We start from the raw sequence: 14600 nt of genomic DNA on the forward strand, positions 1-14600 counted from the left end.
AGAATTTGCCATGCTCAGACAAGTGCTTGTCTACCTGATCCTCCATCTTGAACAAAGAGCCAGTAGTTCTTAGACACTATGACAGCAGTTCTTAACAGGCTTACATCATAGCCACCTGGGGAAATTTCAGCCCTACTTCTAACAGGACAAATAAGATTCTCAAGGGGAGGGGCCTAAGCATTTGTTTTTAAACCACCCAGATGATTCTAATGACCATTATAAACCATGAGTATAAGATTAACTGCAAATGCCAGGAAAGGTAGCCCAGGAAAGAGATGAGCTTGGGAATAGTAGTAAGAAACAATTCTCCTTTTTCCTGGTCCTTCCTGAATTGCTAATATAATGTTTGATGACTAGTACTAAATAACGTTAACAAGTTCTCCATTATTTTGCCTTGATTGAGGACCATTTAACCCAAGTACATATAGCTGCTTGAGCACTGTGATCAAGCACCCTAATAATACTATTAAAAACTGCAGAACTTAGTATAATGCAAAGCAGTTTGGATGTGATCAAAAAAATGTCTGGAGATGAAAACTGATCACCTTCTAATTGTTAGATAATCTCTCAAATAATTAAACAGTAATAAAGGAAACAATTCATTTTTAAAACATTTTGAAAATATTTTGAAATAAAAGCATTCAATTTTCTTCCCTCAGCTTCACGCTCGTTTCTACATACTATTTACATTTAACTCTTCTGCTTCAAAAAAAAAAATGAAAATAACTTAGGCATTTTTTTGTGACATAGTATTGTTCTTACCAATGCCATTTCTCCTGTATTTGGAATCCACGGCTAACATGGCTATATAACCTCTGCGGAACATCTTTTTGTGCATATCCAACTTGCAAACGATGGCACCTACACACTCCTCCCCTACCATGGCCTTAAAAATAAACAAACAGTTACAAAGAATACATTGCCATCAGGTATTGCACAATTACCCACGGAAACAGCAGCCAACCATTGGTCAGTGTTTTTGAGGGAGGAAGAAATAATGAGAATTCTAGCAAGAGAGCAGTCACAGAAGTGTCAGAAATCTAAATCCCAGAACTCCTTCAAATGTTCTAGTTTTAAAATCTTTCAACATTCTTTAGGACATGAATTTCTTAGGCTCATTATTAAAGCCTAGGGGGTAAAAAAAGCGAATTTCCACATGGTAAACATTCCAGTACTTTATGAGGTGCTTATAATTAGTTGCAATAAAGAGCTACATGTTTAAGATCTGGGAAAGGGGAAACATGTGAAAATAATTTTTTTAAGAAAGTCTTTTCATTAGATATCACAAAATATTGTGAAACTTATCAACAGAGTACTATAAATTTATATTTAATTATAATAAAGTTTTGGTGAAAGACAGATATAAGACATAATATTTATACCTGAATAATAGATTTTGATCAGGGAAAAAAAATCTAAGAGAAAAAGGATTATTTTTAAGGTATTCCTTAGATCCTACCCAAGGGGGTTTTGTTATTGAAGGACTACAAAAACTAGATATACGATGGTCTCATTTTTAGGACTCTCCTGACAGTGTGAGTGAGTCATTGCCATAAAGCTCACAGAATATCTAGAACTCAAAATCAAAGCTTCATATTAAAGCAAAAGCTGTAATTTTTACAGAGCTTTCTATTTTAATAAAAATGTACAGCCTTCCAAAGATTACTTATTAAATAAAAGCTAATCAGCCTCCATTTTCATTAAAATTTCCAGTATCACCATTGAAAAGGTTTTTCAAAAATTCTATCACCAACAAAAAGTTCTAGTAAAAATTGTATTCTGGTAAATATAAATAGGGCAATAGTTCCAATTGTTTAATAATGTGTCAGACAGAAATACTTGTTTGCTGTAAAGAGCCCTCATAAAAAAAATATGAAAGCTTCAAATCATCTCTTAATAAAATTAACTTTTCAGAAACTATTTCAACAACAAAAACCAGGAATGGGATAAAAAAAACCTCAATAAGCAAAGCCTAATTTACACTTAATACCTCTCTTATCTTGAATCTGTTATGACTTTTTTTAGTTCATCATTCTGTAAATTGATTAAAAAGTCTTTTTTTCAACTATGGAGAAATCTTTAGGCAAGATAATTCTAATCCATTTCACGCAAGCCTAAACTAGGTCAGGAGGGCTATTAATTTACTTATTTTAATTGAAGTATACTTGATTCACTTTGAAGGGATATTAAATTCAACAATCTACACTAATTCATTTCTGTTTTATCAACACAATCCAAAATTATTTGGGGTCAATAAACCTCTAAAATTGTTATTTCCATTTTCATTCATGATAAATCAATCTGGTTCTTTCAAAATTCTTTTGAAAAGTAAAATTTCTTTCTGTAGTAAATCCTGAAACATATACAAAAGTTGCCTGGTTGAACAGCATTTTCTGATTTGAACATAACTTATTTCAAATAGATGTGTGAGGTTGTGTGTGTGTGTGTGTGTGTGTGTGTGTGTGTGTGTGCATACATCAGAGATGAGAGGTACATTAAAATAGTTTTGACCTGACCTCATAAACTAGGAGAAATGGAAATCTATACAAATCTATGATACAAAATTACAGGACAGCTACATTTCACAGTTAATAAACCATCCAAAAGGGGAAAAAATTAAATCCACTAGACACAATATAACTGGACAATACTTTCAAACTGGACAGACATTTCAAACAAATCTTCTTTGTCCTCGGACCAAGAAAGTAATAAGCAAACAAAGTATTATATTAGTTCACTCTTAGACTAGATTGATTTCTTACTAATCAAGAATCTACAGGAACAAAAATCAAGTTGTACACATCATTTAAAAATAAAAGCCCAATATATGATTCACTGTTATTAGTAAGGTGTTTAGTGAGGAAGGCCAATTCTGTATTTTTTCCTGATAAATTGCTGATGAATATACACTTACAAGAATCACTGAACTGCATGTTAAGTTTTTACAAATAAAAGCTTCTGCACATACATTTGGAATTCATGCTATAAAAGTGTGTTCTTTTTTTCAAGGATGGGAACTGAAAAATTCCAGGCAAGATTAAAATTTAACTCTACAAGGCCAAATGCTTGTCAATCTATAAAACTTGAAAAATATAAGTTGTGTGAAATACGGATTCCCAAATTCCAGAATATCACAAATAGGAAAACAGAGGAATCTGGAGATTTAAATTTAGAACAAATAACATAAGTACTATAGTATATCACTGGTAATAAGTTTAAGAAGTGCAAAAAGGCACCAACAACTGAAAATACCATGAACTCAAAAGAGACAGAGATAAATTAGTTAAGTAAAGAGTAAATGACAGTGCCTCCCATTTGTACAGTACCATACTTTCACATCTGTTACAATTAGGAAGAATCATTAGAAACTGTCACTTTTGTTAGTCAAATATGGTCAAGTATTGGCGATTTTCTAAGGTTCAACCGCATATATTCCATTTGATCCACTGCAGGTTACTCATGGAAACCAGCAACATTCTGGAGATTTCTAGTCTCTTAAGATCGATGTCTGCAAGGACAACTATTACTTGGTGAAGCATAACTTGGTGACACAAGGATCTTGACTGAATGACTCAAGGGTATGTCATTTTTCAGCTTCTTAGTTGTTTCCATAATGACAGGCCAGGAGACGTGGGTTCTAGCTTTACATCTCCGGACACTAAATATCTGGAGATGTGAACATTTTAAGTCGCTCTGGTCTTTAATTTTTTTTTCATTAAAAAAAAAAAAAAAAATGAAGCTGAACTAGATTATCTCTAGGATCCTTTATAGTTCTAAAATAGTATGAATTGAAATAAACATACACTTATATTTGTTTTAAATTCGTTCTCATGAGAAATTCAAACTTTTTAAATGCCAATATAAAGGCCACAGTTCCAAACGGCCTCTGATTGTTTAACTATTGTTTTATGTTCAATACGTCCAGATCCATACTTGCATTAGTAAACCTTACAGGTCAACCACTTGCGTATTATCACAATTTCTAGATATTCAGAGATTAATGTTAAACAACCTGGCTACTAAGGGTTAAAGTTCAAATTAGCTGTTGAATTGGGAGGAGTCTATGTAAAATCAAAGTAAAGTTTACTAATATTCAGTTTATCAGAGTTTAAAATGACAGACAAGTTGAGAGAGGTCTAGGTAATAATAGAACTCAAAAGTTGACTAATCATCACACATACACAACTATTTTCTGGAATTAACAGAAATACGTACACTATTTCAATTTAAAGTGTAACTAAATTGTATGCTTTTGTGAATTAACTTACAATTAAATCAATCTACAATCTTCAGCATTTATAATAGTATTTAATATGACATTTATAATAATGCTATGAAAACCATCTTCCCATATTCATTTGACACAGACGTGTCTTAGAACTTCGATTTTGATGCAACTGTTAGAATCCTGTAAGAGCAGTTTTGTAGAATATAAAATAGTATGTTAAACAAACATACTAAACTGAAGTTTAGCGAAGTGAACGCAGAAAATAGCACAGCTACCATTATCAACAATACTGAGGTTATATTTTCAGATCACCACCAAGCTACAGATTCAAAGAGATTTCTAAAGTATTGTCAAAGCATCTTACAGGGAATTAGTAAATGCAATTAAGTCAATTCTAAAACAACAAATAATGGTAGTGGCTTTTCCCTTCACATATCATAAAGCACTCCTTAAAAGCATGTTGTCTTTCTTCAATAAAATTCAATGGAAACAACATGCTTGTGAGTACATGATACAAAGCACATACCTGCCATCAGTATTTAAGTGAAAGGTTTCATACAGACTGAAATTGGTCAGTATTATTGGGAAACTATTGGTACTACCAGTACTACATAAGTCAAAAAAAAAAAAAAATTCAGCTTGTTTGGTTAAGCCAAGTCTTTTTTACTAATATATTAAGCAAAAAAATTCTGTCAACTATATTATACACAAGCCAGCAACAGTACTAGAACTTAAGCATATCTATGACCAGCTTCTTTAAAAAAAACAAAAAAATTAGATTAGTAACAATTTCACACTTTGTTTCATACACTCCCAAAAAGGGCATTTTTTTTCAAGTTTCAGGAGTCTTTCAGCCACCAGAAGTGTTAGTAGCGCCTTCTGCAACCGTGCACCAGAAAGCAGGCTGGCTACAACTGCTAACTGCCCTGCTGAAGTAAAAGCAAACAATCTCCATAATTATGGAATATGCTTCTAAGATTTAATTCTCCAGTGTGGCCACAGCAAGTACTGACAATCATGTTCACCAAAACATGTTTATGCATACACTCTTCCCTGATTATGGCTGTAATTGAGAGATTAATAAGGCCTGTATCCGAACAGAACCATGTTCAAATTAAATGACTGCAAAGTGCTTTGAGGATGAGGGAGGATAATTAAAGACGGTTAAACATGATTATAAGCTAATGTAAACAGGATACAAGACCCCCAACATGCATCACACAGGCTTATTGCATTTACATCAGTATCAAGTTAACCCGGATCAAGAAGCCTTACCTTCAAAGCAGTTTCATTAAATAATTAGGAGTGCATACACGCACTTTACATAACGTAACGTACTATGAAATGCAGGATACATCCACTGCCACTCCAGCCCTCACACTCCCTGCCCTGCACGGTCTGGATCTCTCTGCTGGGTTCACCCTTTTTTCATTCCACCCACTTACCAAGAAGCACAGCTGTGGCCAGTTGTGGATAAAATATCTATAGGTATAAATGGAGTAGGGTTCAGACAGATCTTTGGTGATCAGTCTCATGATATCGGGCATTTGCAGCTCGGATTCATATCGGACATAACGTATAGTCCGATCCTCCCCAGGCTCAACCTCCCGGCCTGAAGGGCTTCTCAAACTGCAGCCGACGGTCAGGGATGAAGATAGCAGCCGCACCTGCTCGTCTTCCTCCTCCTCCTGCTCCGTGCCCTCCGCCAGTCCATTGCGGGCCGCCGCGGGATCGCTTGCCGCCGCTGCCTCTGCGGGGCTGCGGAGCGCAGTTCTTGCATTATTGGGGAGGCAGGGAGGGGGGCTCTCGCCCAAGTGTACCCCGGCTCCTTTTGTTGCAGTCGCTCTGGGGCCCCCGGCGGGGGTGGGGGTGGCCGTGACCGTGGCCGCCTCGGCCGCGCTCAAAACCTTGCTCTTGAGAGAGGCGGCCGTCCGGAGGTGCCGCAGTTCGGGGTTGATCAATCCGTTGAGCTGCAGCTGCTCCTGCGGCGGCTGGGGGCAGCGGAGGCACGGATGCCCCTTGGCCGCAGCCGTTGCCTCGCCGCCCGCCGGGCTCCCGCCGCCGCCGCCGCCGGCTTCGTGTTCCTCGTCGTCCTCCTCGTCCTCGCTGCAGCAGGCGAGAGCGGCCCCCGCCGGGAAGGGACAGCGGGGCTCGGCCGCCGCCGAGGCCGGAGGTGCTGGTGGTGGGAGGAGGCTGCTAGGCCCAGGCGGTACCTCCGCCATCCTAGAGGAGACACAGACCGAGAGGGGAAGCCATGAGACCCGGCGGACGAGCGCGGAGCAGAGGGGGCGGGGAGCAGGGGGCGGCGAGGGGGGGGGAACAAAGGCAGAAACCGTCCCTCACAGAGCTGGCGCCCCAGTTCCGCGGGCCCCCCCCAACTCTTCAGCGCCGCCCAGCTGCTCAGCCGGCCACCGTCCCCGTCCGCCCGCGCCCATCCGCCAGCCCTGTCACCCGCGGCCCCTCCCCGTCCCCACCGCAGGCTCACCCCGCACAGGTCCCCGCCGCCACTGCCACCACTCCTCTTCCTCCTCGGCCGCCGCCGCCTCCCGCACCGCCGCGGCTGCCTCCACCGCCGCCAAGGCTCACACTCAGCCGCCGTCGCCGTAAAGCGCCTCGGCTGTTACCCCGGGTAAAGTTTCCTGGGCCTGGCTTTACGACACTTCCCTGCCTGCCGGCTGCCGGGGCCGAGGGAAAGGGGAGTGGAGGGAGGTGACCTGTGGAGGGGCGGGGACGAAGGTGTCTTCTACGGGCCTCGGGGGAGACCGCGTGCTAATGGGTGGGGCTGTAGGGCGGGGAAGTTGCAGAGGGCTTTGGAGTCACCAGCTCCCAACCCACTGTCCTCGGCCTTGGGGTTCAACCGCGGATCTTGCAGCGCGAGGCCCGGGAAGGATGGGCGGGACAGGCGCTCCCACGGAGCTGCCGCGAAGCCTGCCCGCTCCGGGCCTGCTGCCCCAGCCTTGGACAAGTCTCCTAAAAATGCTTTTCCTCAGCTGTACAACGTAAACGTTGTACAAACCTTAGCTCTGACCGGGGGCGGGGGGAGGGCTACCCGCGTCCCTTAAAAATGGAGCAAATCTGGAGAGAAAAATCCCTGAAAAGGAGAGGAAGTTAAAAACTTTGAACTGTGAAAAATATGGGAATGACTGATGAAACCTGGTCGTTTGCAATGTGAATTAGGTTTAGTCTTTGCCCCTTCGAAGCAAGAGAAAGTGGACAGGTAGTCCTCTTCCTCTCTCATCCCCTTCACCCCGCCCAGGAAAACTAGAAGTAAATGGGATTAACAGGTGCGGGGCAGCTGCAAGCATGCCTGGGGAAGAGTTAGAGACGTTGAAAGAGAGTGACAGTGGCTAAGAAGCGCATTCCTAAACTTGTGACCCGAATTGTGATAGGGTGAGAAGCACCAGTCAAGAGGTGTCCTGAACCTGCTCCCCGCCTGCTCTTAACAAGTGGTCCCCCTGCGCGGATGCACAGGGAAGAGAACTGCCCGCACGCGTCTGAGCGGGAGGTTCCGCTCTTTCCGCTCTGGTCCACAGCCACGATTTCCGTAAGAGGAACACAGGTAGTGTTAACTCACCAGCACACGGAGGAAGTTAAGTTTTTTAAACTGAATGTAGAACTGGGCAAGTCTGCAGCAGATGAATGTTTTCAGGGATATAATTCTCTGACTGTTTGCGTTTTTTGCCGTAATCTAAAAAGTAGAATACATTGTAGTGTAGCTGTTAAATAGCTGTTAAGGTCCTTGTCACTAAAGATGTTAAGGAAGTACTATCATCTTCTATCTAGAAGGTCAACCTATAGTGATAAAAATAATATAATGTGTTACTATGTGCCAGGCACTGTCCTAAATATCTTACATGTATTTATTAACTCATTTATAGGTTTTTATAGAAATACATTTGTGTACAAATAGACATGTAGAAGCTTATTTATTTCAGCCTTGTCTATAGTAAGAATAAATAATTCCAGACCACCTAAGTATCTGTCAATACAGGAAAGATCTTATGATACATAATACTATAGAATATTACTGTTAATTATGTTATTGTTTAAAAGATTGAAACAGACATATTGGCACTCCTCCCACTACTATAGCTGCATTGCAGATTACCCCACAGCATGTGGTATAAAACAACTATTTATGCTCACAGATTCTTGTGGGTCAAGAATTCATACAGAGCACAACAGAGATGATTTTCCCTGTTCCATCATGCATAGGGCTTCAAGTGGAAGACTGGAGGCTGAGGACTGGAATCATCTGAAAACTTTGCACTCTCCTGTTGATGGTTGATGCTGGCTGGAGACCGCAGTTTGATCTTATGTAGCCCATGTTGTCTTTTAGTATGGGCTAGTTGGGCTTCCTCACAGCTTGGTGGCTGGGTTCCAAGGGCAAGTATGCCAACAGACAGAGAGAGCCAGGTAAAAGCATATTGCCTTTTATCACTGAGCCTTAGAAATTATGCAGTGTCATTTCTGCTGCACTCTATTTGTCCAGGTTCCACAGGAGGGGAAATAGACCCTATCTCTTGATTGGAGAGAGGCAAAGTTCTTAAAGAGCATGTGGGACCAGAAGTATTGGCTGTGGCGTCTTTGGAAATTACAAGTTGCCACAGGTGCTTACACGGAAAGACTTCCTAAATACCTTACGGGTAAATAAATTAGATGTATAATAAGTACAATGTGATCCCATTTATGGTTTTTAAAAAGTACAAAACAAAGCTATATTTCCAAATGTACATACAATGTTTAAAGATACGTCTGTTTCAAACCATAATTAAATATTTGTGTAGTTTTATTTTACATGCCATGTGGTTCTTAATCCTACTAATCCTATCTGTTATACATAAAGCCATGAATATGAGTGTCCTTAGCTTTTTTTTATCCTAAATGAAAGAAAAGGCATACATCAAATTTGAGGGCTATAGAATTTAATCAAAGTGTGAATATTAGTATATTGTTTTACCACCTGTAATCCTGGAACACTATGAGATTCCCAGGTAAAGTGTTTTAGTTAACAATTTGATTCTTTCCTTTGAACTTGGGGTGGGGAGGGGTGAGTGCTGACAGTCTGCTCTTTGACCCTCTTTCCCTTTGAGAACAGTGGTTGGCAATCCCCATTGTAGGCACAGATGTTGCTTGTAGAACTGAGGCCCCAGGAGAGTATGAGGAACCAGAGAGCGCTATGGTCAAATGGTCCCCATTTCCAGTACTTTCAACCTCATTCTAACTTCATAACTTGCCCAAAGACATGGACAGGCTGATTCACATTATCTCCATCTGGACTGGGGAGAATTATGTATTCCTACCTACATATTAAAGCTATCAAAAACTCTTGGTTTTCAATTTAGCTATGCTCTCAGCACAGCACTCTAGAATTATCTTACCTGTCTTCCAGGCTTGCTTCATCTAGCAGCAGCTATCCTTGAGCACTACAGCGCTTGCTTCACACTCCTCATAAGGTGATTCTGCCACTGTTTCACTAAGAAAAATGAAGTATTCCATAGGTGCACTCCCTCAATGTTTTCCCCTCCTATAAATGCATCTACATCTGAACTTACTCTTAACCTCTTTCCCCCCAGTCTTAGTGGGAGGGAGACGGCCCAGTTCTTCAAGACTAATGCCTCCCTCCACCTGTGAGCTTGATGCCATCTCTTTCGGTCTTCTTGGGGACTTGTCCCATCGTTGTTTCTCTCTCCTGAATTGTCAATGGTACCTTTGCTAGCTACTGCCTCAAAGTTTATAAATGTGCTCCATCTGGAGACCTGCTACCATGGTTTCTTCCTCTCCTTTCCATCACAGTGAAACTGCTAGTCTGCAATAAATAGGTAGCCACTCACTGTCTCCACTCAGGTGCAAGTTTGCTCTTCAACCAATTGGTTGGCTTCCACCTCAGCCCTTACACTAACACCTTTCTGGCAAAAGTCACACTGTATGGGAATTCCTAGGTAGTCCAGTGGTTAGGACTCCGCCCTTCCACTGCAGGGGGCATGGGTTCCATCCCTTGTCAGGGAACTTAGATCCTGCAAGCCGCAGAGGTTGGCCAAAAGAAAAAAGGAAAAAAAAAAAAAGTCACCCGTTATAAAGGCTAGACCCAATAAACTCTTTTCCACTCTCATGTCACTTTATTCCTCCAGGGCATTTGATCCTGCTGTGCTCTACTGAAAACTCTTGGCTTGGCTTCTGTCATACCACTATCCTTTGCCCTACTTCTCTGAACATTCCTTCTCTGTTTTTCTTGATAATAGTGGTCTACAATCATAATAGTAGTAGCTAGCGTTTGTTGTGGGCCTACCCCCTACCAAGTATGTTATAAGCAGTAGCCCATTCAGTTCTCACAATAACCCTATGAAGTATGCAGTATGAATTGGTGGTTAGAAGCCAAACCAGAATTGAGTTGCCAGCCTACTTCTGTGTTAATTACTGGAAAGGGGCTGGGTTTACTTTTATATCAGTTAGGTCTATTTGAGGCTGAGAGTAAGATGAGCTTCTTCTGATTATAGCTTGGAGGGTAGGAGGGAGGCATAAAGAAACGTCTATAATAAAAGTGGCTTCAAATCCTGGCTCTGCGACTTACTAACTGTGTGGTCTTGGACAACTTAATGTTTCTGGACTTCAGATTCCTTTTATTGAATGTGGGTAATATATTACATGCCTCAGAGAATTTTGGAAGTGTTAAATGAATTAATATATGTAAAGTGTTTTAGACTAGCACAAAGCACATAGTAAGGCCTCAGTAACTTTTAGCCTGTCTCCCAACCCACCCTCCATCCTCAGCACTTCTGCCACTGCTGTCCTCATAAAATGCAAACGATTATGTCAGTCTCCTGTTTAAATCTCTTCAGTGACTCCCCATTGCCTAATAATCAAATCTAAACTTTGGTTGGGGTACTTTGGCCACAGATAACAGAAAAACCAACTCAATCTAGTTTTTAAATAAGTGAGTGAATTAGATCATGTAAAAGAGATCAGAAGCAGGGTGAAGTTCAGGGTTAGTTGGTTCAATATATTATTGAGAATCCAGGTTTTGTCCTCTCTTCTGCCATTCATAGAGTCAGCTCCATCCTAAAGCTGGTTTAGAACAGACACATTGATCATTACAGGGACTGAGTCTGTGAAACTAGTCCAGGAAAGTTAAATTATTTTGTTTGAATAAAACACAAACTATGTGAAATAAAATGCTTGTTTTATTACTTTTTTTCTGAATGACGAAATATAGAAACGATCAAGACATTGAAAAGCTAGACTTAGCACGATATGAATGTAATGCTAAGAATGGTGCCTCAGGACTCACTGGGGTGGGTAAGTCTCTAGTCCTAATATATTTTGATTTGTTACTCCTTTGAATATGTGTACAAAACTGCAAAACCTAAAATGCAACCACAGTGAGGAAATAAAAAGAATATGGTGACCAAGATATTTGTAATTTTATATTTATACACTGTAATGGAAGTCTCCAAGTAATTTCACAGCTGCTTCTCCGAATTCCCATAGGACTAACCTTTGAAGTTCAGGGAGTGGCTAATGGTCCCTTTGATCTTCTTAGTCTTTTTGCACTTCAGGGAGCTTTGGAGGAGAGCAGTTTTGCTTATCACTGGGCCCATTGTTCAAGCAAAAGAAAAAGCAACTTCCTAGATCTATTGAGATAGGTGGTGCAGGTGAGGGACTTTCCCAGACTAGCTGTCTGAACTGCTGCTATGGCCTGACTATTTCAAGAGGTAATTCTGCCCAAGTTAGCCTTTCCCCTAATCCACTTCGAGTAACTATACAGTTAGTTAATTGCCTCTAACCTCTCCTTTAGTCTTGTTTTAAAATGTCATTTTATTTGTGCTTGGCATGATAATATGTGCATTAATTTACTTTCTAAGCCATTTCGCAAACTATTCTTTTCTGCCATGCTGTGCATGCAGCATGTGGGATCTTAGTTCCCCGACCAGGGATCAAACCTGTGCCCCCTGCAGTGGAAGCATCTTAACCACTGGACCACCAGGGAAGTCCACAAAATATTCTTTAATAAAATTGTTTCCCCTTGAGAAATATGAAAAACTTTGAACATAAGGATATTTAAATTAAATTTAACATGATTATAGTTTTTTAGTGTCTCCTCATAGCATCTGCATTAAAGGTCATTGCATTATTAAATCTATTCAGTATAAAATATTTTTAAGTATATCTGTGCTGCATGAAAAATATTCATGCCTATCCTTTAGTCTTAAAACAAATTTTGAAACAACTGCCTATAGATAAAGGAATTCATTTTATTACAGAAATTTTTTTTATAACCCTTGGTGTTTGTTTTTTGCGGTACGCGGGCCTCTCACTGTTGTGGCCTCTCCCGTTGCAGGGCACAGGCTCCGGACGCGCAGGCTCAGCGGCCATGGCTCACGGGCCCAGCCACTCCGCGGCATGTGGAATTTTCCCGGACCGGGGCACGAATCCGTGTCCCCTGCATCGGCAGGCGGACTCTCAACCACTGCGCCACCAGGGAAGCCCACCCTTGGTGTTCTAATGAAAGTAATACACACTCATTCTGAGAGAAATCCTGAAAAATGTAAGGAAGAAAAGCAGTTTACATGTGCTGATCCTCAGAAATAATCACAATTTACTCTTCAATGCATTTCCTTTCAATTTTTTATTATGTAAATACAGTATATACTATGAAATTTCTTTTTCTGTGGGAGAGATTAGCTTATTCTATGTATGTAATTTGTGTACTTTGTAAAGAAACTTAATATTATATTATTAATAATATTATTTTCCCATGCATTTAAAGATAACTATTTTATGAATCGTAATTTATTTAGTCCCCTATTGTTGAATGAAGGTATCTTTTTTTAAAGAATTAAAAACAACTGGCCAGTGTATCAGAGTGATTTTTTTTTCCACTAGAGGCTTGAAAAATTAATTTGAAAAAGTTCTTGAAGCATTTGTGCATGTACACATATATCTGTTAAGTGAGTACAAGATGCAGGACTAAAGTGCTGAGTGAAGAACTCCCAGCATCCCCAGGGCCACCACCATCACAACATGTGTCCTCTTTATTTTGATATGCATTTGCATCAATTAGAGTACCTCTTTAAAGAAAGTTTGGAGAAGTTGAATATAATTAGGCTATTTCTCTTATTCATCCACTTATTCATTCATTCAGTAAATATTTATTGCTCCCTGGTTATGCATTGTAGTATCAAGGTGAACAGGGCAGACTCAGCCCTGGCCCTCACTGAGCCTGCAGTCCAGATGAGAAGGACAATTAAACCAGATAATTTAATTATATACAGAAAGGGCTTTGACAAGGAAAGCAGTGATTGTAATAAGAGCACACAGTGGGTACAGCTAAGTTTTCCCAATGAAGATGACATTGAACCAGAGACTTGAAAAGTAAGCAGGAGTTAGCTAGATAAAGGAGACAAGATGAGTCCAACCTGAGAGAACACCTGAGGAAAAGCCTGGTGAATGTCAGAATGCCTGGAATGTGGAGTGGAAGCTGAAGAGGAGGCTAGAGATGTAAGCCAAAGCCAGATGATAAAGGGCCTTGTCAGCCACCATAAGGAGTTTAGAGTTTATCCCCAGGGCCACTGGGAATCTGTTGAAGGTTTGCTCTTTGAAAAGATCACTCTTGCTGCAGTCTGGAAAATTGTTGCAGGACTGCATGTAGAAAGACCAGCTCTTTAGCTCCAATCTAGCTGATAAGTTCCTACATGAGGGCTGGAGGTGAAATGCTATAGCCATCCTTCATTTCTCTCAGCCATTCATCACATTTAGCTTCTGACCCTTTTCAACCAACCTAGCACGTATTTAGCATTTAATAAATGGTTGTTGCTTTGTTTGCTCTTTTATGTGTTTGGAGAAGGAATCATCCATCACCTGACTCTTTTTCTCTTCTAAAAGATGAAGTGTTAGGAGAGAAAGTATCCATCCTAAGAACTTTCCCCACTTTTTCACTGATCTAGGGACCCCTCTACTTTTCTTCAGTGGCTCAACTGGCTACATCTGAGCTAGTTTCTGAGGTCTTAGTCTCCTTTACAAAAGCTTTCTGAGCTTGTACAGAAAGCCTGAAAAATTCCTGATCTGAAGGCAGTACCTCAATTCTGCTGATATTAGGAACATGGGGACTTCCCCCATTATAACAGTAATAGATTATTCAACAATAAAACATGGTAAAGTACCAACAAGTGAAATACAGAAAAAGCTACCTAGTGCTACCCCCAAATGACAACCACTATTAACATTTTAAGGCATTTTTTTTAGACTTTCTTTAGTCTTGGGAGAACTACTTTTAGATCATTGTGATACACACACACATGTATTTATATCCTGAATTTTTTAAACTTAACATCATAACAAAAATTGTATTATTTTAAATATTAAATTAAAATTT

General features: G+C 40.4%; 1 protein-coding gene and 1 long non-coding RNA gene across 2 annotated transcripts in view; one reads left to right on the forward strand and one right to left on the reverse strand.

The window, feature by feature from the left end:
* Positions 1-6927, reverse strand: part of NAA30 (N-alpha-acetyltransferase 30, NatC catalytic subunit) — a 23596-nt gene extending 16669 nt beyond the window's left edge. The window contains exons 1-3 of the mRNA XM_059059501.2: positions 6714-6927; positions 5674-6451; positions 763-886 (exon numbers count right to left, since the gene is read on the reverse strand). Coding sequence (XP_058915484.1) covers positions 763-886; positions 5674-6450 — 901 coding nt within the window. The 5' untranslated portion in view covers position 6451; positions 6714-6927. The remainder of the gene's footprint in view (positions 1-762; positions 887-5673; positions 6452-6713) is intronic.
* Positions 6560-13085, forward strand: LOC136793787 (uncharacterized). The gene is made up of 6 exons (XR_010839541.1): positions 6560-6857; positions 7618-7787; positions 8444-8644; positions 8721-8874; positions 11442-11524; positions 12567-13085. It is a non-coding gene; the product is annotated as an uncharacterized lncRNA (long non-coding RNA).
* The last annotated feature ends 1515 nt before the right edge of the window (positions 13086-14600 follow it).

Source organism: Kogia breviceps, chromosome 3, assembly GCF_026419965.1.
Source record: "Kogia breviceps isolate mKogBre1 chromosome 3, mKogBre1 haplotype 1, whole genome shotgun sequence".
Taxonomy (NCBI): domain Eukaryota; kingdom Metazoa; phylum Chordata; class Mammalia; order Artiodactyla; family Physeteridae; genus Kogia; species Kogia breviceps.